Source organism: Topomyia yanbarensis, chromosome 3 (genome assembly GCF_030247195.1).
Source record: "Topomyia yanbarensis strain Yona2022 chromosome 3, ASM3024719v1, whole genome shotgun sequence".
Lineage (NCBI taxonomy): Eukaryota > Metazoa > Arthropoda > Insecta > Diptera > Culicidae > Topomyia > Topomyia yanbarensis.
This window is the reverse complement of record NC_080672.1, coordinates 268,181,053-268,208,873: the sequence shown is the minus strand read 5'-3', so window position 1 is coordinate 268,208,873 and position 27,821 is coordinate 268,181,053. Positions and strand designations below refer to the sequence as shown.

General features: G+C 37.9%; 1 protein-coding gene across 1 annotated transcript; it reads left to right on the top strand.

Moving 5' to 3' along the window:
* The first annotated feature begins 140 nt into the window (after nt 1–140).
* On the top strand, nt 141–26,824 carry LOC131687919 (integrator complex subunit 1 homolog). Its single transcript, XM_058972013.1, has 4 exons — nt 141–267; nt 575–1,422; nt 1,492–1,802; nt 26,611–26,824. The coding sequence occupies exons 1-4, from the start codon at nt 141–143 to the stop codon at nt 26,822–26,824; spliced, it is 1,500 nt and encodes a 499-aa protein (XP_058827996.1).
* Nucleotides 26,825–27,821: the final 997 nt, after the last annotated feature.

The window sequence follows — 27,821 nt, the reverse complement described above, 5'->3', positions numbered from 1 at the left end:
GGAAGCCATTGCAGTAAAAGTAGGAGCACCACTCAACGCCAACTTACTAAACGTAACCCGTAAACGTTTACCCCCAGGTAAACAAAAAAAAAGAAGATATCTCAGAACTAATTAACCAAATCTCTTAACCGCGCCTAATGATGGAAGACATTAACGCACAGCATCCACTGTGGGGCTCTGGTGAAATCTCAAATCGCGGCAGAATTCTAGAGACAATTATAAACGAAGATAACCTAATAATACTAAACAACGGTGAAAAAGCTTTATGTAAGTTAACCAAACATCGAATCCAGCCATCAAACGTAAGTGAGGAACCGCCTTGCCAGCAATAAAACCAAGTACGCTGGGTCAGCACACACGCGCACCGACCCGTGGGAAGACGTCACCAGCCGAAGAACACTGTCGTCAGGCGTATGCAGCTTAGGTTAGCATTCTGTTAGAAGCATAGGAGCATAATTTAATTGGAAAGAAATTCATTCTAGTGTCGTACTTCGTAGTGAAAGGTTTAGTCTTTTTAAAAACTCGTAGGTTCCCCATATATTTATCTCGCACTGCATGATTCCCCTGTGTGCAGATTGCCAGCATAATCTAAAGGTAGGCATAGACACACAAAAAGTGGTGTACCAACAGGAAAAATTATTTGAATCTATAACTACGCAAACGGACTGCAACTTACAAATAGCAGCCGACATAAACAAGTTCAATTCAATTGTTGACTTATTCGAAAATGTTGAGCTGCAGCTTAAAGAATCAGTGGCGAATGTGAACATAAACACATCGTCGCAAGTGGCAAATGCTGTATCGGCGCTATCGCAGGCCATTGACAGTAATTCTTTTAATAAGGCCGATGAGCTGGTCACGCTGAAAAACCATATCACATCACTATTCAACATATCTATGGGATCCACAAAAAAACACATTGAAGAGTATGTAAATGATCTCACTGCCGATTTGACCAGAGAAGTGAAAAAAATCTGCAGCGAAGTTCAGAACTTGAGCACCCTTACCATAGATATGGCAGCTCATTGTAATGAACACTACCTGAGTGAATCGCGTCCTACACGTGAAGTTTTAGACGAAGTGAAAATTATAACAAATTCAGTTGGCAGTGACATTCTCAAAGAAGTACAATCTCTTGCCGGCTCAATTAACACTTTGGATAGCAGTATACGCAATGCTTGTTTGCCACCAGCGGGCCCCAGCTTGATGGACGAATTAAATGCCCAATCAACAAAATCGGGTGACTCAGCTCACCGTTCCACTGCCGAAGCCACTGAAGGGTGGCGCTTTTTGGGTTCGAAGAAAGTGTGGCGCTCTGACTGGACGGAGTACGACACACGTAATCAGCGTAGAATTCAACAGCAAAAGATGAAAGATAGGGCGATGGCACGAAGAAAAGCTAATAAAAAGCAGTTGCATCAGGTAATAAATGATCGCAATAAAAACAGACACCAACGTAGCCGTAATACTAATGAGACAAATAAACATCAGATATCCAGAAGCAGTTATTATAACTATAACCTCAATGACAACGACAATAGCAACAACAATAGCAACAATAATCGTAACAACAATCGCAACAACAATAGCAGCAATAATCGCAACAACAACAACAATACGCAAGGCGGTCGTCCAACAGCTGGCAACTCTCTTCCCCGGGATAAGGATCTACTTGCGGCGGCAAGGGTGCAATTCTCTAGGCCTCCGTTTGAAAATCAGCGTGGTATCAGGTTTCAACGTGGTGAAACACTGAATCCATACCCGGTTGTACATCAATTTAACTCAACTTCCGCACCAGATAGGTTTGTAACCCCTGTCCTGACGAATTCCTTTTCTCAGCGCTGTTCAGCTTGTTCCTGTGAGCATTCGTGTTTTCGTCCAACCTAACGCACTCTTCAGAGGCAGACCATGACGAACCGGTTACGGATGAAAACGGATCAATAGTTTTGCATGATATTTCTAAGTATGACAAATTGCCATTAACTTTATCAGAAACGCTTTCAGAAATTTTGATATATTGTCAAAATTTTAATCGTATGCAGAGCGCATCTAAAATGAGCAAAATCTATAGTAATGTATTGAGCTCTTTTTATTCTGTTATTTTAGGCACTGAAACAAGTTGGAACGATAGCATAAAAAGTGAGGAAATTTTTGGTAGTGGCTTTAACGTATTCAGAGACGACCGAAATCTTTTAGAATCTCAAAAGAAGTCTGGTGGAGGAGTTCTTCTAGGCGTTTCGGCTCAATTTAATTCTGAAATTCTTTCCACAGTGAAGTTTAAAGAATTTAAACATATGTGGGTTAAAGCGAACATTTCAGGTGAAATACATGTTTTTGCCTCTGTATATTTCCCACCAGAGCATGCTAATATATCATCGTATGCAGCCTTTTTCAAAATTGCTGAACAAATTTTATTTGAACTTCCGGTCGAGGTCAAAGTTCACATTTACGGAGACTTTAACCAGCGCAATGCCGATTTTATTCCGGATTCTGAAAATGAAAATATTCTAATCCCAGTCGTAGGAGAAAACGAAACATTGAATTTCATCTTTGACAAAACTGCTAGCATAGGATTAAATCAAATAAATCATGTAAAAAATCAACAGAATTGCTATCTTGACCTTTTATTTACAAACACTCAGGAAGATTTCTGTGTATCTGAATCTTTGGCTCCTTTGTGGAAAAATGAAGCTTTTCATACTGCTATTGAATTTTCTTTGTTCATCCATGAAAATCAAGAACCCAACGTCTATGACTTTGAGGAAGTCTTTGAATACCATAAAGCTAATTATGACAATATCAGACGGAAGGTAGGTAATGTCGACTGGCAAAATACTCTTAGCCCATCAGCTATACAAGAAAAATCAAAATAACGAGCACTTGGAACAATATCTCGACATTTGCGATAAACTAAATATTGCCATAGATTCTGCACTTGCGGATTACAACTCCAAAACTGAACAGCAGATTAAATCCAGTCCAAAGATTTTTTTTAACTACGTCAAAACTAAATTAAAATTTCCCATCAACAATGCACTTGGATGACAACGTACATAATAGCCCGACAGAAATCTGCAACCTATTTGCAACATTCTTCCAAGAAATATATACAACTTTTTCTGAACAAGACCGCGATCGCGATTATTTTGCTTTTCTTCCAGATTTTCCTATGGATATTGGTGTCAGTCATGTCATAGTGGAGGACATTTTCAATGCTCTAAATCATTTGGATTCATCAAAAGGTGCTGGCCCTGATGGAATTCCACCATTATTTATGAAAAACCTAGCAACCGAGCTTACAACTCCATTGTTCTGGCTCTTTAATATGTCTTTACAATCTGGAGAGTTCCCCAAAACATGGAAGAGTTCTTTCTTAGTACCTATATATAAATCTGGGAAAAAATCTGACGTTCGCAATTATCGTGGAATAGCCATAATCTCCAGCATTCCGAAACTTTTTGAATCAATCATTAACGAAAAAATATTTCTTCAAATAAAAAACAGTATTACTAACCTCCAACATGGCTTCTTCAAAGGTCGTTCGACCTCAACAAATTTACTAGAATTTATTAACTATTCACTGATTGCAATGGACAATGGAAACTACGTGGAAGCACTTTACACAGACTTTAGTAAAGCATTTGATCGAATCGACATCCCAATGTTACTTTATAAATTAAAAAAGATGGGAATTGAGCCTGAGCTGCGTACGTGGTTAGAATCATATCTATCCAACCGCCAGCAAATAATCAAATTCAAAGGAAAGCAATCTAATCCAATTGAGTCACCTCAGGAGTTCCACAAGGATCTCATTTAGGACCTCTATTGTTTATTTTATATGTGAACGATATTTCCTTCCTTCTCAAAAAACTGAAAGTACTAATCTATGCCGATGACATGAAACTTTACTTGGAGATAAGAAATGCCGAGGATATTGATACATTCCAAAACGAAATTCTAGTTTTCCACACGTGGTGTCAAAAAAGCCTCCTACAGCTAAACGTGAAAAAATGCAATTCAATCACTTTTAGTCGAAAACGACAAACATCGAATGTTGTGATTACCTTAGGAAGACAGACTGTAGCAAAATGTGAAAGAATTAGGGATTTAGGCGTTATATTAGATTCCAAGTTAAATTTTATTGATCATTATAACACAATTATTCACAAAGCTAACAACATGCTCAGTTTTATAAAACGCTTTAGTGATCATTTTGTAGATCCGTATACAATCAAAACATTATATATTGCTTATGTTAGGTCGATATTGGAATATTGCAGCATCATTTGGTGCCCTTTTTCAAGCACACATGAAGAACGAATAGAATCTGTACAAAAACAATTCATATTATTTGCCCTTCGTAAACTAGGTTGGATAGCATTTCCTCTACCATCTTATGAAGCACGCTGCATGCTTATCAATATACAAACATTGAAGGAACGTCGTGAATTTGCAATGCTTTCGTTCATTAATAATATCGTCTCGCATCGTATTGATTCAGCCGAAATTTTATCCAAATTGAACTTTTATGCACCTTCTCGACAGCTACGAAATCGAAGCATATTTTCAATAACTCCATATCGCACACTATAAATCGAATGATGGCTGTTTATAACCGCTATTGCGAATCAATTGATTTTACAATGTCCAAACTAAAACTCACACAATATTTTATACATAAAAGAAATTCTAACGCATAAGAAAATGATTCTGTAAAAGCTGAAATTGTTTTATTTATAATAAAATTACGTATATATATATATATATATATATATATATATATATATATATATATATATATATATATATATATATATATACATATATATATATATATATATATATATATATATATATATATATATATATATATATATATATATATATATATATATATATATATATATATATATTAGTAAATAAGAAAAATATAAACATTACTGTAACTATACCAGTCTACATCGATTGACGAAATAAATAAATAAATAAATAAATATTGCTAACTGGCGCAGTCAAAGTCTCGCGGAGGGCGAGTGAAAATAACCGAGAGTATGTCGGTAGTGCAGTGATTAGTGCAAGACAATATTGAACATTAGTGCTCGGAAGAATACCGAGAAATAAGATTATACTCCACTCTGCGAGGAACCTACTGGAATCACAGCCGAGGCATACGGCTATTAACCGTAAGTTATTAGTTTAAAAGTGAAAGCAATAAAAGTAATTAGCATAAGACCAGTAAAGTGAATCAGTGAAAAAAAGATGAATCGAAACAACGTTTACGATCAAAATCGCCAAGAATACCCCGAAGATCCTGATGAGGATTTTCAAATCCTTCGCCAACAACAGGCGGATACCCAAGGAGAACTTTCAAGACTCCGACAGCAGTACGCTGCTGTAGAAACAGCATTGCATAATTTTCAGCAACAAAATGCGCTTGGGGCAATGATAAACGATGGCACCGCCCAAGAAATCATATTGAAAAACCTGCAAACACCACAGGTTATACGAGACTTACCATCTTTCGATGGTAACCCCATAAAATTACATTCATTCATCAAAACGGTAGAGAATATAATTCCTCTTTTGCAGAACGCTAGAGGACAACCTATTTATAACGTATGGCTTCAAGGCATACGAACAAAGATAACAGGAGATGCCGACAATGTGCTAGAATTGTACGGTACCAGTTTAGACTGGACCAAAATCAAAACGAACTTAATCACACACTATAGTGACCGCCGAGATGAGGCGTCACTAACTAGAGACCTTTTTAAACTAGAACAAACCAATAGCGTTGATGAGTTTTATGGGAACATATCTCATATCGTATCTCTTCTTATAAATTTACTAAATCTCACACACGAAAACCCAGCAGTAAAGTCCACATTTTACCAAGACATTGGACTAAAAGTATTTTTAACCGACCTGAGAGGATCTCTCGGACCCATTGTTAGAGCACAAACTCCAATATCCCTGAAAGAAGCTCTTAGACTCTGTCTAGAGGAGAGCAACTACAGCAAACCACCATCGAAACCGATGCCACCCCAAATTCCTCCCAGAAATAACTTTATGCATCAACAGCAACGACCAGCAAATCAATTTTTTAATAAATCGGGCTTCTCACAACCTATGAACCCATTCCGAGTATACCCCAGACCTATCCAACCTTTTACCCCAAATTATCCACCAACATCGTTCAATCCTCAATTCCGACCGTTCCAACCAAAACCATTTCAACCAAGACCATACCAATTCAATAACCCCTTCCAAAATCAACAAAAGCTAAATTTCAATCGAAATCCCTTCCAAAACCAGCAACCCAAACCAACACCGATGGAAGTTGACCCATCTATCCGGAGCAGAATGGTTAACTTGTATGCATTACCACAGGAACAGGATCCTGCATAGACATCTGAGTTGTTCAAAACAACTAGCCGAATAATTAGACTTCTCAATCGCAGACGACAACTAGGACGCGACCATATACCACTCATAACATCAAAGCCTACCATGGGACAAACATTTGAAAGTTCACCACAGTGGAAAATAGACGAAGTTGATTGGGATAAATACCATAGCACTATTGAAATAGACAACAAGGAAGATGTTATTGATCAAGTAGAAGAAATAACCAAAAAGATAATAAAAACAACTGAGCAATCAATCTCCAAAACGAAAGGCACCCCCAATACACAACGAGTGCCATGGTGGAATAAAGAAGTGGCCACTGTAGTTATGGCAAGCAGAAAAGCACTCCGAAAACTCAAAACAGAAAAGTGAGACTAGCGGAAGAATACGAAGTAGCCAATATCAAAGCACAAAAATCATCATAGAAGCAAAGAAATTTTCATGGAACAATTTTGCCCAGAAATTCAACGCAAACACCCCAGCCACAGAACTATGGAGCAACTTTAGAAAAATCCAAGGGAAGTATAAGTCCCCACTTATCCGGCAAATTAAATTCAACAATCAATACAGTAACAATAACACGGAAATCGCGAACAGTCTCGCTGCACATTTTGGTCGAATATCCAGCGACAAGGAATATTTACAGAAATTCCACTCAACCAAAAAGAAAAACGAGCGAACCCCCTTAGTCAGAACAATGATGCCGATTACAACACCCCCTTCTCCAAAAATGAAATGGAGAAAGCAATAGAAGGACTTAAAGGATCATCACCCGGACCAGACAACATTCACTATGCAATGATCACCAACCTCCCAACAGAGCATAAAAACTACACTACACAGTGTCGAACACACATACAACCAACTTTATTCCGAAAGCTGGACGAAATCCATAGTAATAGCTATATAGAAAGAAAAGGTACAAAAGAATCAACCCGGAAACTACAGACCGATATACCTAACCAGCTGACTTGAAAATATTTGAGAGAATGGTCAACAATCAACTAATGTACATAATTGGAGAACGGGAACTATGCGCACCTATACGCATTCCGAAAAGGCAAATCAACATCCGACTACCTAGCGCAACTCGAAACAACCGTACGAGGAGCAATGCACTGAAAAATCCTAACGCCTGGCGCAGACTGGTTTTAAACAAGACCAGCGAGTGAGGAATCGGAGGAAAACTCATCTAATATATACAAAAGATGCTGGTAAGGAGAACTCTCAGAGTCAATGCAAACGGCACCCTATCGCAAGAAATTGTGATGGAGTCTATGTCAAAATTCAATAACAAACGTAACACTTTTCCTGAATTCAATGAACACATATGCTCTTTTCTCCCACATGGAGTTAAAGCTGGGAAAATTTTACAAGGACCCAGCATTTAAAACAGCTAGATCCTTCGGAACTCTACAGCAGGTTTAACCCGCCATGCGCGTAGCAGTGAAACTGACAGTCGGATCAGTTCAACACCATCGAAGAAGACACTCGTGGAAAACATCAAAAAGTGTTAAAAAATATATAATCATGTGTAAATACATAAGACTCGACTAATAATTTTAAGGAGTCTCCAATAAATACAAAAAAACCTGGAAGAAAATGCACTTCCAAAAAGATAGATCAATCATTTCGTGAAGAGCAATAGACACAATAGATTTGACATTATCGGAACAACCTTAAAATGGCTCCCTTAAAATGGAAACCCAGATTCTGAAGACAACAACAACAACAAACTGGTCGACAACGCCGTTGCTATCTTGCGGACTGTTGCTACCAGACATTCTACTAAAATCTTTCGAGTAAAGATTTCCTGAATGCCTTCAAATGTTTTCCACTTTGATAAAATCGTGCTCCTGTCAATTCCTTGCTACTGTCGTGATTGCACTGCCATACGTGGTGCTAGCTGCACTGACTGCCTTCAAATGTTTCAAAATTTCCCATGTTCGTCTGAACTGCTTTACTCATGTCGACCGTTGCGTTGCTTACAAAATTGTATATTTTGTCAATCGATGACGATTGATGTTCTGTGTTTTTTGTGAAGATTTCGTCGTATGGTCCTCTCCAAAGAGATTGAAATTTTTGTCCGGTACATGTGGAGGTGGCTTTAACTAACACCAAATCGCCCCACATAGGTTGCCAGTCGTTAGTGTTTCTATCGTACAATTTGGAGGCCACACCATCCCAAAGAATCCCATCCCAAAGAAATCGTAACATAGGTAACACTGCGACAAGGATTCAACAATGGAAGCTAGCTATAGAGACATACTCCACATATAACTCATAACATCCATGGATCAAACATATGAAAGTTCCCCACAGTGGGAAATAGACGAAGCTGATTGGGATAAATACCATAGCACTATTGAAATACGCAACAAGGAAGATTGTATTAAGCAAGTAGAAGAAATAACCAAATAGATAATAAAAACAGCTGAGCAATCAATCCCCAGAACGAAAGTTACCCCCAACACAAAACGAGAGCCATGGTGGAATAAAGAAGTGGCCACTGCAGTTAAAGCAAGAAGAAAAGCACTCCGAAAACTCAAAAACAAAAAAGTGATGCTAGCGAAAGAATACGAAGAAGCCAATATCAAAGCACAAAAAATCATCATAGAAGCCAATAAATCTTCATGAAATAACTTTGCCCACAAATTCAACGCAAACATCTCAACCAACTATGAAGCAACTTGAGATAAATCCAAGGGAAGTATAAGTCCCCACTTATCCGGTAAATTAAATTCATTCAGTCTCGCTCCACATTTTGGAAGAATATCCAGCATTGCTATCTTGCGGACTGTTGCTACCAGACATTCTACTAAAATATTTCGAGTAACAATTTCTTAAATGCCTACAAATAATGTTGATTAAATCCAGCTACTGTCAATTCCTTGCTAATGTCGTGACTGCACTGCCATACGTGGTGCTAGCTGCACTGACTGCGTTCAAATGTTTTCCACTTGGATTAAATCGTGCTACTGGTAATTCAAAAGTAAGAAACTATAAGAGCTAAAAGAAAAAAAACCAACATTGATTAGTTAAACTTACTAACAAACTAAATCAAACACAACAATTCGAATGCATAATGTTGCTTCAACTAAAATTACTAATTTAAAAGAATATGTAAAAGACATACGAACTACTAACACTTTCAATCAATAAATGTGTTGAGAGATAAGGCAAAGAACCCTTATACGAATTTCCAGAATCGTGACCAAATTAAGATCATTCCACAATCTAATGGAAACCTTAAGGTAGCCCTAGCTTGGATTGAAGATACCCAAGAGGCAATCGATCGGATCGAAGAATATGAAGTCGAACCTGAATATAAACATATTATTAGGGTTATAAAATCCAAAGTAGTTGGTGAAGCAAGAAAAAAGCTCATAACTTGCGGGAATCCATCGGTGTAGATCAAAATAAAAGATATTTTACTTAATGTTTTGGGGATAATCGGAACATAATGTCCCATATCCAATCATTATTCTACGTTAGACAGAGTAAGAAAGCTCTCCAAGAATACTTCCAAAATTGTCATTGATAAAGCTATTAAAACAACAGCTGCTCAAATGGAGGACTACAAAAGATCCGCCGAAGCAGTAAACGAATAAATAAGCTTGATGACCCTCACAAGGTACACTGATTGGCTGAATGATGAAAATTTAGCAATGTATGTTACGAGTTACAGACCAAAATTCTTAGAGGAAGCTCACGACATAACAATTGCTCATTCAAAAGCCTCTTTTCGACAAAAAATAGAAAATCTTCATTTAGCTATCCCTAACAAACAAAAAATTTCAAAACGAATGTGAAAACACCAAAAATAAAAATTTCAATTCAGGACAACAAAAAATTTATTCTGGCAAGTTTAAAAAGATCAATGAATAAGGTGTTTCTATGAAAACTCAAGGAACAAATATTTGCAAGAATCAGATCCAATAGTTGAATGCAAATTTGAATCCGACGAAGACGAGTATTTCGTGGGGGATGAGAAAAAATTTCAAATTGCCGGATCCAGAAAGGCAAAGAGCTAAATATTTTAATTCCTTGCAAACTTATTTTTTTCTGCCGAATCTCATATTTTTTCGCATCTTTTGCAGAAATCTCAACAGCTGAAATCTCAGTGAACAAGTTTTTGACTGAAATCTCAGTAAAAGTGACGTTTCATAGCTGATACTCGGAAAATAGTTCACCGAAAATCAGCCAACAAATCTCACTTTACTGAGATATCAGTTTTTAAACTTGCCGGTTACACGGCTGTTGGGAAATTGCCGAGCCGAATTGAATGTGTACATCCGACTACAAAGGGCGCTAACAAAAACTACATATTATCCGAAAATGTTAATTTAGAAAACGCAAAAAAAAGAAAAAGGTTTCAAGGTAACTAACATCAACGGCACTTTCGAGATCAAACAGTCTGTATCGTTTGACCGTTTTTAAAATTAAAATTTGAATCGTTGCGCGATTTGGATAATGGTACTGGATACTGGAAAAAATAAATTGAAAATTGGTAAGAAAACTATCGAATTGAAGAAACGATTTCCAGAAACACAGCAAATCAATTTCAAAGAGCAGCAAGTACAGTTATAGATTTTCTTATCAGGGAAGAGAGAAACATGGGAGACTTTATTATCCTGATATCTATAACAGTAAAAATAACTCCACTTTCGTAGCTGTGGAAAATCACAGTAAGTCTAATTTGGAAATCAATGTCAATGAAACCCGTTTCAGAAACGACGAATTCCTAGAAACTCAAGGCTCAAAATGCTGTACGAAAAACAAATTCAAAATACAAGATGATTGTTTAAACAAATCGGAAAAACAGGTTTTAGAAAAAATTATCTCCCATAATTTCGAAACCAACAAATTATCATTCACTCATCGGATCATACATAAACTTAAAACGGTAGATAATATCCCAATTCACACCAAATCCTATCACTACCCGTAAATATTCGAAAGCGAGATGCAAAAACGAATACAAAGGACGGGATCATAAAAGAATCCATATCGCCTTATACGTCACCCGTATGGGTAGAAAAGGGCGACACATCTAGAGTAAAAAAGTTTCGATTAGTCATCGACTATCGCAAACCTAACGAGAAAATCATTTCCGACAGATATCCAATACCGGATATAACGGACATATTAGACAAACTAGACTCGGTAGAGCAATCTATTTCTCTACCATCGAATTTTACTAAATCCAACTAGATAAAAGTGATTTTGAGAAAACTCTGCGAATTCTGGACAATACGAGTTCACTAGAATGCCGTTTGTCCTGAACGCCCCTGCGACTTATGGGTTATGGACGCCGTTCTTCGGGAATTCATTGGAGTATGTTGCCTGGTATACATGGACGACATAATAATTTTTTCTAGCTCATTCGAAGAGTACATTATAGACATTAGGAAGGTACTTCAAAAACTGAAAGAAGCGTGCCTTAAAATACAGTCAGATAAATGTTACTATTTTTAGACGGAAAATTCAATTCTTAGCACACCGCAGTCAAGCCAAATAGCGAAAAATCAAAGTTATTAAAAATTGACCTATCTTGAAAAATGAAAAAAGAGCTCAAACAAATTCTAGGAACTATCGGCTACTATCGCCGCTCTATTGAAGACTTTACTAAGATGGTTTAATTCCCTTACACAACTACTGCGAAGTGACACCGACTTCACATTCACCTCAGTAATAATCCAATGTTTTGAAAAATGCAAATCCCTTCTAACCATGGAGCCCATTTTGGTTTACCCGGACTTTGGAAAAGAATTCATGCTCACAACAGATGCAAGCGACTTCGCGATCGGAGCAGTCCTGTCACAAGGACAAATCGGTAAAGACCGCCTATCGCCTAAGCATCTAGGACACTTAGTAAAGCCAAAGAAGATTACTGTACCACGGAAAAAGAACACTTAGCCATCGTATGGGCAGTGATATATTTCCGCTTCCATCTCTACGGGCGACGATTTCAACTAATCAAAGATCACCACCGTCTCATTTATAGCATGACTTGCACGAACCCAAAAATTATACGATAGAAAATAGACTTAAGCGAATTTGATTTCGAAAATGTTTATAAACCGGGCAGAGAGAACGTCGTTGCAGATACCCTCTCAAGACTTACAAGCTCATATCGCTCCGGCGATTTTCCAACAGTTGTTTTATCAACAAATTTATAAACTGATACTGATGGCATACTTAGTAAGACAAAAATAATCCAACCAACTACCACTAAAACATCACAGGTAATAGAATAGTGCACAAAAAGGGTAAATGTAAAGTAATAGGTGAAAAATTTCACTGTATGAATTAAATTTCCACCCCGAGTTCGACGGTCTCATACGCACAGAAACCCTTTCAAAATTCAACGCCGTGACCTTCCAGACCGACCAGTGCCTATTGGACTCAGGTAGTCAACTAGAAGCTATAAACGAAGAAAGCTTAAAAAAATTGAGAATACCCTACACATCAGAGCAAACCATAGTAAGTGGAATCGGCGGACATGTACAGTCCAACAAAAAAGTCAAAACGGTTCTCATCGCTAGCAGTATCAATCATGAATTGGAGCTGGAATCGAAACAGTTCATTCAGCAACCTCATTTACTCCCAACGAGGTGGTGTTCAATCAGAGAAACATTACGAACCCGGCAGAAATTTCGGGAGAAGCCCAAAAATTGTTCGATACAATAATCCTCAACTTGGAAAAAGCACAAAACAATATGAAAATATAGAAAGAAAGTCGACCCCAGATACATAACTACAAAATGCTTAGAAAATCACTATAAAACTACAAAAATGGATAAGAATACTAAACGCAAAAAAAAAATAAAAAGATTAAGAAAAAACTAGTTCAAACACCTAATAATACCTGTCACTTTCCCTTTTGAGATTCCAAAGGAGCCTCAAACCACATGGAGACTAAAAACATGTTTTCTTTCGGGAACCTACTATAAAAAAAGAATATAGACACAAAAAAATTTTAAAATTTCTCGTTTCAACCATCCCAAACCGAAGATTAAAATCTCCCAAACTGTTTCGCTCGACACGAGACGTTAGCGAAATGAGTGAATTCCTACCAATTCACATCGCTTTAATTTTCACAACAATTTAAACAATTATAAAACCCCAAGAATTAGAACTAACCAACTTAAACAAAAAACCGTTATTGGTATTAGAAAAAGGTGATTGTAAAATTCAGACAGGAGTTGTTATCATTATACACCCCATAAACTTGACAGAGACTACAATAGACAACTTGGTAAATATAGCGTACAGCAAAAATATCATTCAACACAAAGTTAAATAGCTCTACAATAATTTCTTGCAAATTAAGCCGCACCGTCAAAAAAGTTGGAACACCGTAGGAACCGCCCAAGACCTTCATCTGATAAACGACTGCATAGACGTGACCGACGGCCCCATAGGCCAATAATACAAAAAAAAATATTTCGACAAAAGCGTGTTTTTGTCTCTCGATTATATCGTCATGGATGCATGTTTTATTGTTGCAAACTTGATTTCGCCAATAATGAACTGATTTTTTTAGTATATAGATGAATGAATAGGGTAATTCGTTATTTACCGATAAGTTATGTAATATTAATAATTGATTGCTCATTCGATTTTTTTTTGTCGAGCTGTAGCTATCAATATTAGTATTTTTATCGGACAACGTTACTAGCTGTGTATTGAACGATAATTATCGGGTTTTGATGAATATGAAGTGTAGAAAGATGAGTATTAGGGTGGGACAAAAAATAGATTCCAGCTCCGAGCAACTTTTTGGGTACCATTTGGGTCCTAAAACATCTGTGCAAATTCTTAGCTTGATCCCTGATACTATATTTTTGCGCCCACTGTTTAAAGTTTACATGGGATTTTATATGGGAAAATTAACTTTCACAAAATAATTCCTCCAGGAGTCGCCCATTGCTTCCTAAAAATAAACCGTTATGTGTCTTTTGTAGGAAATTTAACAAAGAAACAACGTTTCAAAAACTACGAAACGATCTGATGTTTGGGACAAAAGTTATTAAGCTGAAACCAATTGATGCTCTGACGATTGATAAAATATTCATTTTTTCTAGCACCACTGTTGTTGGTTGTCCAATTATATGTAATTTTGTTTTGATCTTCTCTTAATGTGTCTAAACCATTTATCTATACTGTTTGGCCACTTCGCAAGAGTTTTGAGGGATAAATTGAGTCTTCTTTCGTACATAATAAGAGAAAATTAAAGATTTTGTATATAATTCAACCGTCAGCAGCAGTGATGCTATGAAAAGTAAAGTTTTCATTAAACTTCAGGGCATCAATCGGTTTTTGCTTAATAACTTTTTCCACAAGCATCAGATCGTTTCGTGGTCTTCTACACTTTGTTTCCTTCACAAATTTCATATAAAAATCGCGCATCTATTTATTTTTAGGAGGTAACGGGCGACTCTTGGAAGAATTAATTTGCAAAAGACGTTTTCCCCATACGAAATCCCATGTAAACTTTAAACCGTGGGCGCAAAAATATAGTTTCACCGATCGAACTAAAAATTTGCAAAGTTGTTCTGGGAGCTAAATGGGACCCAAAAAGTTACTCGGAGCGAAATTTATTTTTTTTCATATAACCATGTCCCACTCTAATGAGTATGTTTGTATATGTATTTGAAGAATTTAGCTACAAATATTGAACTAGGCTTTAACTAACTTTTTCCCTCGATATCCCTCGCGAATTTTTCTTTAATATGGCTTTCAGACTATTCAGTTCTACTTAAACTAGGTTTCAGCTGCGCAAGTCTGCGCCCAGAATGCCTAGAGAATCTAAGATGTTGTATATGTTTGAAGAGATAATACAAGATGAAAAAAAATATTTCACATTTTAAAATTATATTATTTTATATTACTTATATCACACTGTTAGGGGATACAATTAATTTTTTAATGTGAAATTCGGACTCAGCGACCCAAAATTTACTAAAGAAATATAGTTTTGTATCGGTATTTTCATTGCATATATTTATGACCGCCTCTCTTAAGAAATGGAACCATTGTAAGGCGGTGGCCACTGATTATCAAACTTGCAGGTGATAGTTTACCGATCGAATGAGTTAACACACAAACACAATTATGAACTTAAACTTTCTTAGGTTTATTGACTATATCAATTCTGCATGACACGCGCCTGTTACGCGTAATTACCACTGCCTACTTCGAAACGCCGATAAAATCGAAAGTATAAAAACCTGGTCAAAGCCAAAATGTGAAAAAGAAGTTAGACAATTTCTAGGGAAGCTAAGTTACTACCGCAGGTTCATAAAAGACTTTGCCAAGGTGGTGAAACCAATGGCTAAACTACTGAGGAAAGATACTCAGTTCGAAATTACAACCGAAATCGATGACTGTGTTCACAAATGCAAAAAGATTCTTTCCGTGGATCCTGTGATAATGTACCCTGACTTTACTAATGAATTTACTTAACTACAGATGCGAGCGATTATGCTATAGGAGCCGTTCTTTCTCAAGGACCAATCGGCCAAGATAGACCGGTAACATCCCGAGCAAACGAAAAGCCCTTAATGACGCCATAATGATCAATGTACTATATCAATTCTCAAACCAAATTACAAACTAAGATGTGCAGAGCCGGTAACCCTCTCCAGGAACAATCCTGGTCAATTTTCCATTTTTATCGAATAATTAAAACTAGATTCATGGATAGGTTACATCATAGGGGCCGTACACAAATGACGTAGCTTTTTTCGGCGATTTTTGACCCCTCCCTCCCCCCTCGTAGCATTTGGTCACAAAATTCTAACCTCCCCCTCATAAATAACGTAGCATTTACCTACCCCCTACCCCTTGTCCTATGCAAAGCAATCGGGGGATGAAAAAAAATTACAAATGTTTTTCAATTATTTTAAATACATGTCCTTTCAAAATGTTTGACAACTTTTATCAGCATTTTCATTATAACAGCAAATCGCGTGTAAAATAAGCCCATTTCATGACAAATATAGTGTTGATAGTTTTGTTTTGAATTTTATATGTCAAGGGTAGCATGAAGAAGTTCTCTCAGTTCACAATCCTGCAGCTGCCAATGATTTTAAGAAGCATACGTTCATCCAAATTACTAAATTTTGTTTGGTTGAATCCGAAGTGAAAATTTAATGCAGCTTCCAAACTAAGTCTACAAGTTAGCAACATTAGCTAACTAATGTAGCAAATTAAATCCGCATACAAAATCTTTTCGTATTTTTGCGAGCTTGTAATTCCGCGAATCGTAAAATTTATCTCATGAAAAACCGCATCAAAAGTAACTTGTTTGAATTTAAATTTATTTCTCTTGAAAATGGAGGATCATTAAATTGTTTTCTCTAAACAATGGGTTATAAACTTAATGCTACGTCGCACAACTTCTGACCCTACCCTCCCCCTCGTAACACTTCGTCACAAATTTGGTATACCCTCCCTACCCCCCAAAATGCTACGTCATTTATGCATGGCCCCATATAGCAGCGGACTTTAAACCAAGCTATTTGTTTAACACAAAGGCACCGACGTTGTGCTTGCGTTTTCACAAGCGCGACTGTTTATTGTTTTTGAAATTGCCACGGCAAACCACGAGTAACCGACTGCTCTCGCAAATAAAGTGGAAAGGCGTCGCGATCTCCGGGCTTCTCTTGGGGACATGTGACACTCATAATGATTTGTGAAGGAGACAGACGGTACTTAGTGATCGCCCGGCTGGGACCGGCGCGAAAGTTTAGGTCAGTGCGCAGGACCATATATTTCACTCATTCAGCTTTTGTGCTGGCTCAGTTACTCATAGTCTGCAGTAAAAAGAAAAGATTACAAGGTGTGAATCGATGTTTAGTTGAAGTAATCAGTTGAAGACCGATTGTAGTTACAAGATAAAATAAGGATACGAACTAAAATAAAGTTGCACCGTGGTTCTTCAAGTAAACATAAATAATCCAACCAGAAATTAAATATAATACGTAGCGGTTATGCTATATTCTACTGATTCATTAAACAGAAATGAATTCTGTGGACAATTTCTTAGACACGCCCCGACGGCGTATAATTTTGCTTCTACGTCATGCCTCGACTTGATTGGTCGATGCAATGAAAATCTATAGCCATGTTGAACCACGTTTCTCATATAGTGAAGCTGAAATTAAAATTCATTCTGTCCTGAGAGTTCTAAGGTAGAAAAATTATGTTTTATTCATACTGTTGAATAAAAGCCCTAAATAGTAAAAATGTTCTTCCATATGCTAAATTTCAACAAGTGCTTACAACCGACAGCTACAATACCTTGTGCGCCGAAATATTCGTTATCGAACTAAGAAAAAAAGGGAGTCCAAAGTGGAAGCTTCAGTGGACCTGAATGGTAAAGTGTTATTAAAATTAAACATTTGAAGAAAGCTTTAAAATACGTTTAAATGGCGACAGAGTGGGAATGACCTTGCCAAGTGCTTTGATAAGTGAACTGCGGAAAAGTGATTGACTGCAAGAGAACGTTATAAAAGTTCATAACCTCAAAGAAGCAAGTGAAGTGCAAACTACGAAGAATGCGAATGGCAAATCAGTTAGAATAATATGACAACTTAAATAAGTGCGTCCAAAAAAAATTTAATCGCAAAAAAATCCCAGGAGGATTCCATTTCCTGTTTTAGCAGAACTCAAAACGGTGAATAATTAAATCAATAAGGTGGATGTGCTAAGTGTAGTGAAAGTGCTTATTTCATATAACTTGATTCTTATAACATTTTCGTTCCTTTTTGACATTTTGTAGTTTGAGTGATTTAAGATTTGTTTTATTTCGCGTTGCAACGAACAAACGAAAAGCGCTTGATCGTAGCGTTTTCAAAACAATCGAAATGTCCGTTCTCAGCACAAACGGAGTACCACAAACATCATCATATGGAGAAGGCGACGAAACGCCAAGCGACTAAAAGCGCTTGAATCAGCAAATCGACGAATCCAACTTGAGGTTTCATCAACTCTGCAAACAGTATAAGAAATAAAACCAATTTAGTTCCCTTCTGGACACTCAAAGAGAATGTACTTTACTTAACACAGTAAATATCAGTAAAAACCAGAACGATAATTATTTCCTCGAGACCGCGGGTTTGCGCCAGACAGATATTAATTACAATTAACATTTTGGTGACGACGTGATCGGGTCACTACGCGAGTGAAAAAGACTAAAGTGATCCGATGCAACAAGTATGAAAAGAAAGAACCACAGTGCGAGTAGCGACAAAACCCCAAATTAAGTGCAAGTGACCGCCTCTGGCGGAGCAACTATACCAAGATGCGTGAACAGGGCAATTTGAACATGCTGTTCACTAAGTGCATGCTCATAATGCATGATACCCTTGAAAGGACATCAAGGTCTCCTGTGTCCACTTCAGAAGCGTGGGCATTAGTGAAATTAACTTAAGCTCATTACGATATGGTGTGGTGGATACTAACCTACGTTTATTGGAAACATTAGAATTCCACATAAACATCCCGTCGCGAAGCGACTAAAGAAGGCGTCAGAATAATCGAGTCTACTGCGCGACAACGATTATGCTGACCATATCAAAAAGTGTCACGTAGCCACTGAAGCGACCCAGCCCATAGCTTAGGTTTAATGAAAATAAAATTCACTCTCAAGCGGACCGCCGGGTGGTATACTTATGAAATATCGCAAGTGTCCGAGTTAAAAAGTAAGTGAGAAGAATATCTTTTCATGGCGATCCTGCCAGGAGTGATTTTAATCATTAATCGAGCAGCAAATTGACCACCGTTCGTGACATTGTTGAAGACAAAATCAAAATGGGTTGGTTTTCAGCCGACGAAACCGTCGGGCCAACCATAATAAGCGAGAATAATCATACCGCACAAACTGCAGGAATTGTGACGCTGGCAGCGGTCAGCGTAGGGTACATCCTGGTGAGGGCCATAGTAAAACTGCATCGTCAGCACACAGAGCGTGTGGCTGAGCGCATGGCCCGTCGCGTCGCCGCACAAGTGTAGATTTGTTAGATGAATGGAACCCGAATTTGGTGGACAGTGCATAAGCACAACATGTGTATTATTTTAGCCAGTGAAACGAACAAATCTATACCCCAGTGTTTGAAAGATGACAGTGGCAATGTCTGGTCTTACGGATATGTGTTTAATCTATTTAGATGACATAATTATTTTTGGAAAAACTCTTCCTGAACACAACAGAAATCTTATGGCAGTGTTTGAAACATTGAGAATAGTTAACCTAAAGTTAAACCCATCAAAATGTAATTTTTTACAAAAAGAATTAATTTATTTAGGTCATTTGATATCATCCGAAGCGGATCCAGCAAAGATAGAAGCAGTTAAAAACTGGCAGATACCAACTACACCAGACGAAGTCAAACGCTTCGTTGCCTTCGCAAATTATTATAGAAAACATATTCCATATTTTGCTCAAATCTGCCGACCACTTGGAATACCCTGATTTTTCAGAAGGGAATATTTTTAATTTGCATACTGACGCCTCTGGCTATGAAATAGGAGCTGTACTATCGAATAGAACAGGAAAACCTGTTGCATACGCAAGTAAGGCATTGAATCCAGCAGAACAAAATTATTCCACGATAGAGAAAGAACTTTTATCAGTGGTGTGGGCTATAAAACATTTTAATTCTTATTTATATGGCAGAAGATTTGAAGTGTTTACGGACCACAGACCGCTAGTTTACTTATTTAGTCTGAACAAGCCTTCCAGTAGACTAATAAAATTTAGACTTGCACTGGAAGAATACAATTTTGAAATAATTTACAAAAAAGGAAAAGATTGCGGATGCATTATCACGGATGTCCATTAAGGAATTGAAAGACTTACATAAAAAGATTGAACAAGAAGTCCTAATAACAACAAGAGCACAGAATAACACATCAGATATAAACCATTCACCAACTAACACTAACGATAAGATGCCTGGTCAGCAACTTGAAATTAGTAAAGCGATGGAAATGGTGATAGATGATGTTCATGGAATGCCGGAAGTAAAAATCGCATTACATAAAAATGCAATTATAATAAAACCAGCGAAAACATTAGTTCAGCTACGGTGGACAATGCAAACGCTAAAGAAAATTTGTGTGGAACATAAAATCAATGAGCTCATTATTGCGAAAATAGATGAAAAAGCGCTAAAATTTTATAATGACATTCATATGAATTATCTTACCAAGGGCATGCGACCTATATACTTATTGAAAAAAGATTTAAAATACGTCGACGATAATATGAAGAAAAAATTAATTATAAATGATTACCACACACTTTCAACGGCAGGACATGCAGGAATAGAGAGGACATTACGAACAATCAAACAAAGATTTTATTGGACAAATAAGAAAAAAGATATTGAAGAATACATAAAGGGATGTGAATCTTGTCAAAAGAACAAAATTATAAATAAAAAACCTGTTTTAATCCACCTAGAGGTGCAATTGTGCCTTTCTCATTTCTCCAAACTATGATATAATAGCTGGTTCGTACAATATAACTTTATGGAAATGTCTTTCATTCTTATTACACTTGGTAAGTATATATAAGAGCACCTTTTTGCATTCATCGCGGTATCGGTTTGAATCGGAGTTTTCTATGTGATCGCACTCCACAACCCGTAACTCCTGAGCCGGAAGTCGGATGGAGATGGAATTTAATATCAGTTTCCGGGGACGCGACACCTTTCATTTGAGACTAAGTTGATCAAATCGGTCTAGCCATTTTAAGAAACCAATATAACCGTTATTCTGAATTTGGATACTTCAGGATCCGTCGATGGTGGCCAGTGTGACCAAAGAGCCTTTGAATGACTGTTGGGGACCTAGATCTACAAATTCAACAAATGTGTTTACATTTTGGAAAAAAAATCACCTTTTTACATTCATCGCAGAATTCGTTAGAATCGGGATTTGCTGCGTGATCGTGCGTATCACCCTGTAATTCAGGAACCAGAACTCGGATCCACACAAAATTCAACAGCAGCTGATGGACCTTTCATTTAAAATCAAGTTTGTCAAAATCGGTTCAGAAAATTCCGAGAAACCGATGTGGACAAATCAACAAATTTTGTTTTGTAACCATACTTTTCAACTCGTAATCCGGATCAAGATGTCGGTTGAAAATGAAATTCAATAGCAACCTATGGGAATATTATACCTTTCATTTGAATCTTAGTTTGTAAAAATCGGTTCAGCCATCTCCGAGAAACCGATGTGTACATTTTGTTAATCCGCACATACACACATACACACATACATACATACATACATACATACATACATACATACGTACATACATACATACATACATACATACATACATACATACATACATACATACATACATACATACATACATACATACATACATACATACATACATACATACATACATACATACATACATACATACATACATACATACACACATACATACACACAGATATTTTGCGATCTCGGCGAATTGAGTCGAATGTTATATGAGACTCGGCCCTCCGGGCCTCGGTTAGAAAGACGGTTTTTGGAGCAATTGCATAACCTTTCTATATAAGAAAGGCAAAAGAATGATATTTAATTAGCTTAATAAGCATGAGTTCAATGTTATCTTCATGTGATTATAATTTGGAAAGGTTGGTGGAATGGGTTTGAACGTGTAGGGAATGGGGGGTTAGTAGAGTGGGAGTGGAGGATGCGTGAGAAATCCTTCATCTTATTTCGGTATACGGGGTGGATGAAGGAAATGCAGGCGTGAGGGTGGTCCAAGGGAAGGGGAGTGATGAAGGAGGGAGGTGTAAGGGCAAGGCGGGGGGAGGGGTGGTGACGCAATACTCAACTGCATATTTTGCCTTCCATTTGAGACTTGGTTTGAGAAAATCGGTTCAGTCATCACCGAAGAACCGATGTGACTTTAATTGTGGAATATGCCCGGACTTCCGGACTTCCGGAATCGTCGATATTGGACAATATATTCAAAGAATGTTTGATTGGCAATCAGTGATCTAGATCTGCGATTAGAAGTAATTTGGTGACCATTTCAATAGTTTTTAGCCTCTGAGGTATTACGATTGTACCGATTTATATGGAAAATTCCAGTGTATCCTTACCAACACTCCTGTAACTCCGGAAGCAAGAGTCAGAACCGAATGAAATTCAGCAGCAGTCAATGGCATTACTGTATCTTTTATTTGAAATCAAGTTTGTAAAAATCGGTAGAGAATTCGTTGTGGAATGGGTGTGATATTAGTTTAGGAACTTGGCGAGTTCCCCGGGGGCGTTATGAACCGTCATAGGTGGCCAATGTGGTCAAAGCTGCTTTAATTGATCATTAGTGATCCAGACCCGCAAACTAGAGTAATGTTACATCAATTTTGATATGTTTTACATCATTTGAACATCATGGAGGTACCAGTTTATATGGGAATTTGCTGTGTGACCGCACTCTTCAACCCGTAACTCTGGAACCGGAAGTCGGATCAACTAAAAATTCAATAGCAGCTTATGGGAACGTTATACCTTTCAGATGAAACTAAGTTTGCGAAAATCGGTTCAGCCATCTCTGAGAAAATTGTGTGAGTTTAAATGACACACACACATACACACACACACACACACGCACACACACATACATACACACACAGACATTTGCCGATCTCGACGAACTGAATCGAATGGTGTATGACACTCGGCCCTCCGGGCCTCCGTTAAAAAGTCGATTTTTACAGTGATTGCATAGCCTTTCTTTATATGAGAAAGGCAAAAAGAACGCCAATTATTATAACAACAACCGCTTCAACAGCTTCTGAAACAGTATATTTAGATTTGGTAGGACCTTTACTACCAAGCCCAGAAGATCACCAATATGTATTGACGTCACAATGTGATCTAACAAAATATGTCACAGCAACCGCAATCAAAAATAAATCCACAGAAACAGTCTCAAGGGCATTTGTTGAAACTATTATTCTAAACCATGGCGTACCCATGAAAATAATTACTGACAGAGGAACGGAATTCATGTCGAAATTATTCTCGGAGGTACAGCAAATTATTAAAAATTGTTAAACTAAATTCGACAGAATATCACCATCAAACAATCGGTGGATTAGAAAATTCGCACACAAATTTAGGGAATTTCCTACGCATATATTGCGGAAATTCACCACAAGAATGGAATACTTGGATTAAGTATTATCAATTTGCATTTAACACAACGGTACACACTACAACAAATAAGACACCATACGAACTTGTCTATGGAAAATTATGTAACCTACCTTCAAACTTGTCAGAAATTGAGAAAATAGATCCATTGTATAATATTGAAGATTATGTAAAACAACTTAAATTTAAATTACAATTATCACAAAAAGAAGTAAGAGAGAAAATATTGAAAGATAAAACAAAACGAGTAAAAGATTACAACCAGTCTTCAGAAGAAAAAACATACAACAGAGAAGATCTTATACTTTTGAGGAATGAAGTAGGATCAAAATTCGATAGCATTTACCTTGGACCATACAAAGTTATTGTAGACATGGGAACAAATATAGACATTCAAATTGAAGAAAAGATAGACCGAGTACATAAATCAAGAATAAAACACTTTTATACTTTTAAAAATATATATAATTCATAAATTCTCTAAATATATAGCAATAAATTATAACATACGTTGAATATAGGACGCGCGGTGGATATGAATAATTGTTATTGATAATGTAATAGATTAATAATAATAAGATAAAATAGTACGTTTGCAAACTTCTATTTTTATATATATTTTTATTTTTTTCCATATTTTGATATAGTACTAATAATACAACATACAAAGAATTTTTATTTAGATTACTTATATAACATAACATTTAAAAATTTTATGTATAGCATATCAAATTTTTAAATTCAAATAGATAGGGCGTGTGGTGGATACCAACCTACGTTTATTGGAAACATAAGTATTCCACATAAACATCCCGTCGCGAAGCGACTAAAGAAGGTGTCAGCATAATCGAGTCTACTGCGCGACAACGATTATGTTGACCATATCAAAAAGTGTCACGTAGCCACTGAAGCGACCCAGCCCATAGCTTAGGTTTAATGAAAATAAAATTCACTCTCAAGCGAACCGCCGGGTGGTATACTTATGAAATATCACAAGTGAGTTAAAAAGTAAGTGAGAAGAAAATCTTTTCAATGGCATTCGGCGCGGCCATTCGGGAAAAAAAGGGTTTCGTGTATAAAAGTTCTCTATTGAACCTTAGAAACGTTGACCAGATCGAGTAGAATACAGTGCGGGGTATTCCCACTCAGCCTTCGCAAGCAGTTGGAAGCAAAGAAAGTGAGCCTTAGGAGGCTAAATACAACATTTTAGAGCGGGGTGGCATCAGACCACCCAATTAAAGTGAAGAGCTACCGCCCGAGTGCGGTGAGTGAAATAAATCTAGTGAATTGCCGGCCGAGCGCGGTCCGTGCAACAAACGAAGAACACACCGGCACGTGAATTAAGTGCCGCGTGAAATAGTGCTACTCATTCATGAGCCAGTGAATCACTGCCTGAGCGCAGTCCGTGTGTGGGGTGGCATGAAACTACCAACCCTAACTTAATGAGCTGCCGCCCAAGTGCGGTGAGTGTAATCAAATTAGGTGCGCCGGCACATTAAAGGCCGTGTGAAATAGTGCCGCTCGTCTCGCGAGCCAGTGATAACGAAGCGAAAACCCGTCGGCATAGTGCTACAAATTGCCAGCGGAGTGAACAATGTGACGAAAAGTGAAAAAAGTGACTGTGTTATTTAACCTCCCAAGCCGAGGTTAAATAACATAGTGCTAACGAAGAGCAACAACTATGAGTGAATTAGCACAGGAACGTGCCGTAACGGCGGACGTTCTAAAAAATCAATTGACCGCTCTTGAGGGCGGACTAAAGAATATATAGGGTGATGAGCCCATTATCGCTATGTTTCTATTATCACGCTACCCATTTGAAGCCGTTGGTTAGAGCAGTGTCTGCCATCTTTGTTTATCGCATTGAGTCAAATGGTAGCGCAACAATAGGGGCACTCGATTCGTGTTTTCGTTGCGTTCAAACACGAGAATTTCACTGTTTTCAGTGCATGTATGTTATAATCTTGGTACTTAATAACGAAGCAAAGCTGTCGATGCCAATTTGTACGCATTCCATTGTTTGTAGGCCGAGTAATTAATGAATCAGTGAGGCGCCCTCCTTAGTATGGTGAAAATAGGCACTTCACCCTACGACGAAGCGGTTCGCCTTAGCGAAAGCGAAAGCCAGCCACAGCAAGTAGAAGTGAAAACGCACATTGTAATGCTGGACAGCCTGTATGCACAGGCGTCCAGTGTGCTGCTAAAACTCGAATGGAATTGGTGGGTCCTCAAAAAGGAGGGCGCTCTTAATGGCCTCCTAGCTACGAATCAAAGTAAGTCTTCAAACCTCATAATCACGAGCGAGTTAGGACAAAGAATGCAGGTCCTACTCGACCAAACAATGCAAACCCCTTCGGCGCGTGCAGATCATTTGCCAAGAATTGCCGGCTCGCCTACCGAATGGCTAGCCTTCTAGAGCGGCTTTGAAAAGCACATCGTGACATTAAACGAAAATGCGGATAAATTCGCATTTCTGAACAAATGTCTAGAGCGGTATGAGCCCGCTCTAAACACAATGGAGACACTCGAAAATTCGGGTGTTAGCTTTGCCGAAGCAAAGCTCGAAAAAGTTTTGGGGGCAGCCAGCTCAAGTTCAGACGAATGCGAAGCGCATTTTCGCAATAACACCAAAATAGGCTCGGATGGCAAATTTATCGTCCGAATCCCCAAGCCCGAACTGCTAGGGCTTTCTTATCAACAAGCTAGAAGACGTCTTCTATCACTAGAACGACGACTCACTATGAACCCCAATCTCTATGAAGAATACCGAGAATTCCTCATGGAATACCACGAATTGGGTCACATGAAACCCATAACATCAGACGAACTGGCCAAAGTCTAGTGTTTCATTCCACACTCCTGTGTGATAAAAGCAGATTCCACTTCAACAAAATTGAGAGTAGCTAGCGCTAAGACGTCAAACAACCGATCATTGAACGACCTGCAAAGGTGCGGGCCGGTGATTCAGCGAGACTTGTTTGATCTGCTGCTGAATTTCAGATGCCACGACAAGGTGGTCACCGCCGATATTCCCAAAATGTACAGGCAAATCAACGTACACGACGACGACACGCGGATGCTATACATCCTGTGGAGAGCACAATCTAACGAGGAAATTCAAGCATACCACTTGACAACCGTCACCTACGGAGAAGCAGCTTCCTCCTTCCTAGCCTGTCGGCACTTTATCAGATGGGAGAGGAGATTAAATTAACGAGCCCTCAAACAGCAGAATTAATTCAACGATGTTTCTATGTGGACAACCTCATGATGGGGGGAGCTTCAATATCAGAACTCGTCAAGCAATGCAAGGCAATAGAGGCAGCGCTTGATACCTACGGGTTTCCCTTGAGGAAATGGGCGTCTAATGACGCACGATAGCTATCAAACATTCCAAATGAAAACTTGGAAAAAGCAATCAAGATTGTTGATCAGGAATTACATTAGGCGTAGCATGGTCACCAAGCGATGACACGTTCAGATTCCCAGTAGAAGACGCCTCATCAGGTAACCAAAACATAAGGAAGCGTCAGCTCGCTTCAGAAGTGCTACGATTGTACGATCCCCTGGGCATCATGCAGCCCATTATCATAACGGCCAAAATTTTACTTTACTTAACACAGTAAATATCACAAAACCAGAACGGTATTGGTTTCGTGCCAACCTTAGTTCGATAATTAGAACCTCGAGACCGGGTTCGCACCGGTTACTAATTATGATTGAAGAAGCATGCGTGCGAACAAAAGAATCCAAAGTTGTTCATAGATTCTAGGAAAACGGTGGTGCCCAAATCGCCGCATATGGCGATATTGCTTCACTTCACTTTTCAACGATTTGTAAAAAACATTCGGTGTGTCGAGAGTCTCATTTGTACTGTGCCATTGCGATTCTTCAACGGAATGCCCGAAACCCTTCTGTAGTCTACGAATGATATGTGCTATGCTCCCCATGCCTGCAGAGACCGCGCTACGCCACAGCCGAGCGTTCCATAAGATAATAATAATTTAATAGTAATTGTGGGATGTATAAAATAATTTTACCAATTTATTTTAGTAATTTTTGTAAATAAATTGTGATTGGATTCTAGTGAATAAATGATAGTTGGATCCGTCCCGTGTAGTGATGTTGGATCTCTGTTATGTTGTTTCAGATGGCCAGCAATTGGGAAGTGATTACTACGTAGTTAGTTAGTGGTTGGTTAATTATGATTG

Coding starts and splice junctions, on each gene's coding strand:
- LOC131687919 (XM_058972013.1), top strand. CDS start 141: ATGGAAGACATTAACGCACAGCATCCACTGTGGGGCTCTGGTGAAATC. Junction 268..574: donor CAACGGTGAAAAAGCTTTAT/GTAAGTTAACCA, acceptor CCCTGTGTGCAG/ATTGCCAGCATAATCTAAAG. Junction 1,423..1,491: donor ATAAAAAGCAGTTGCATCAG/GTAATAAATGAT, acceptor AATAAACATCAG/ATATCCAGAAGCAGTTATTA.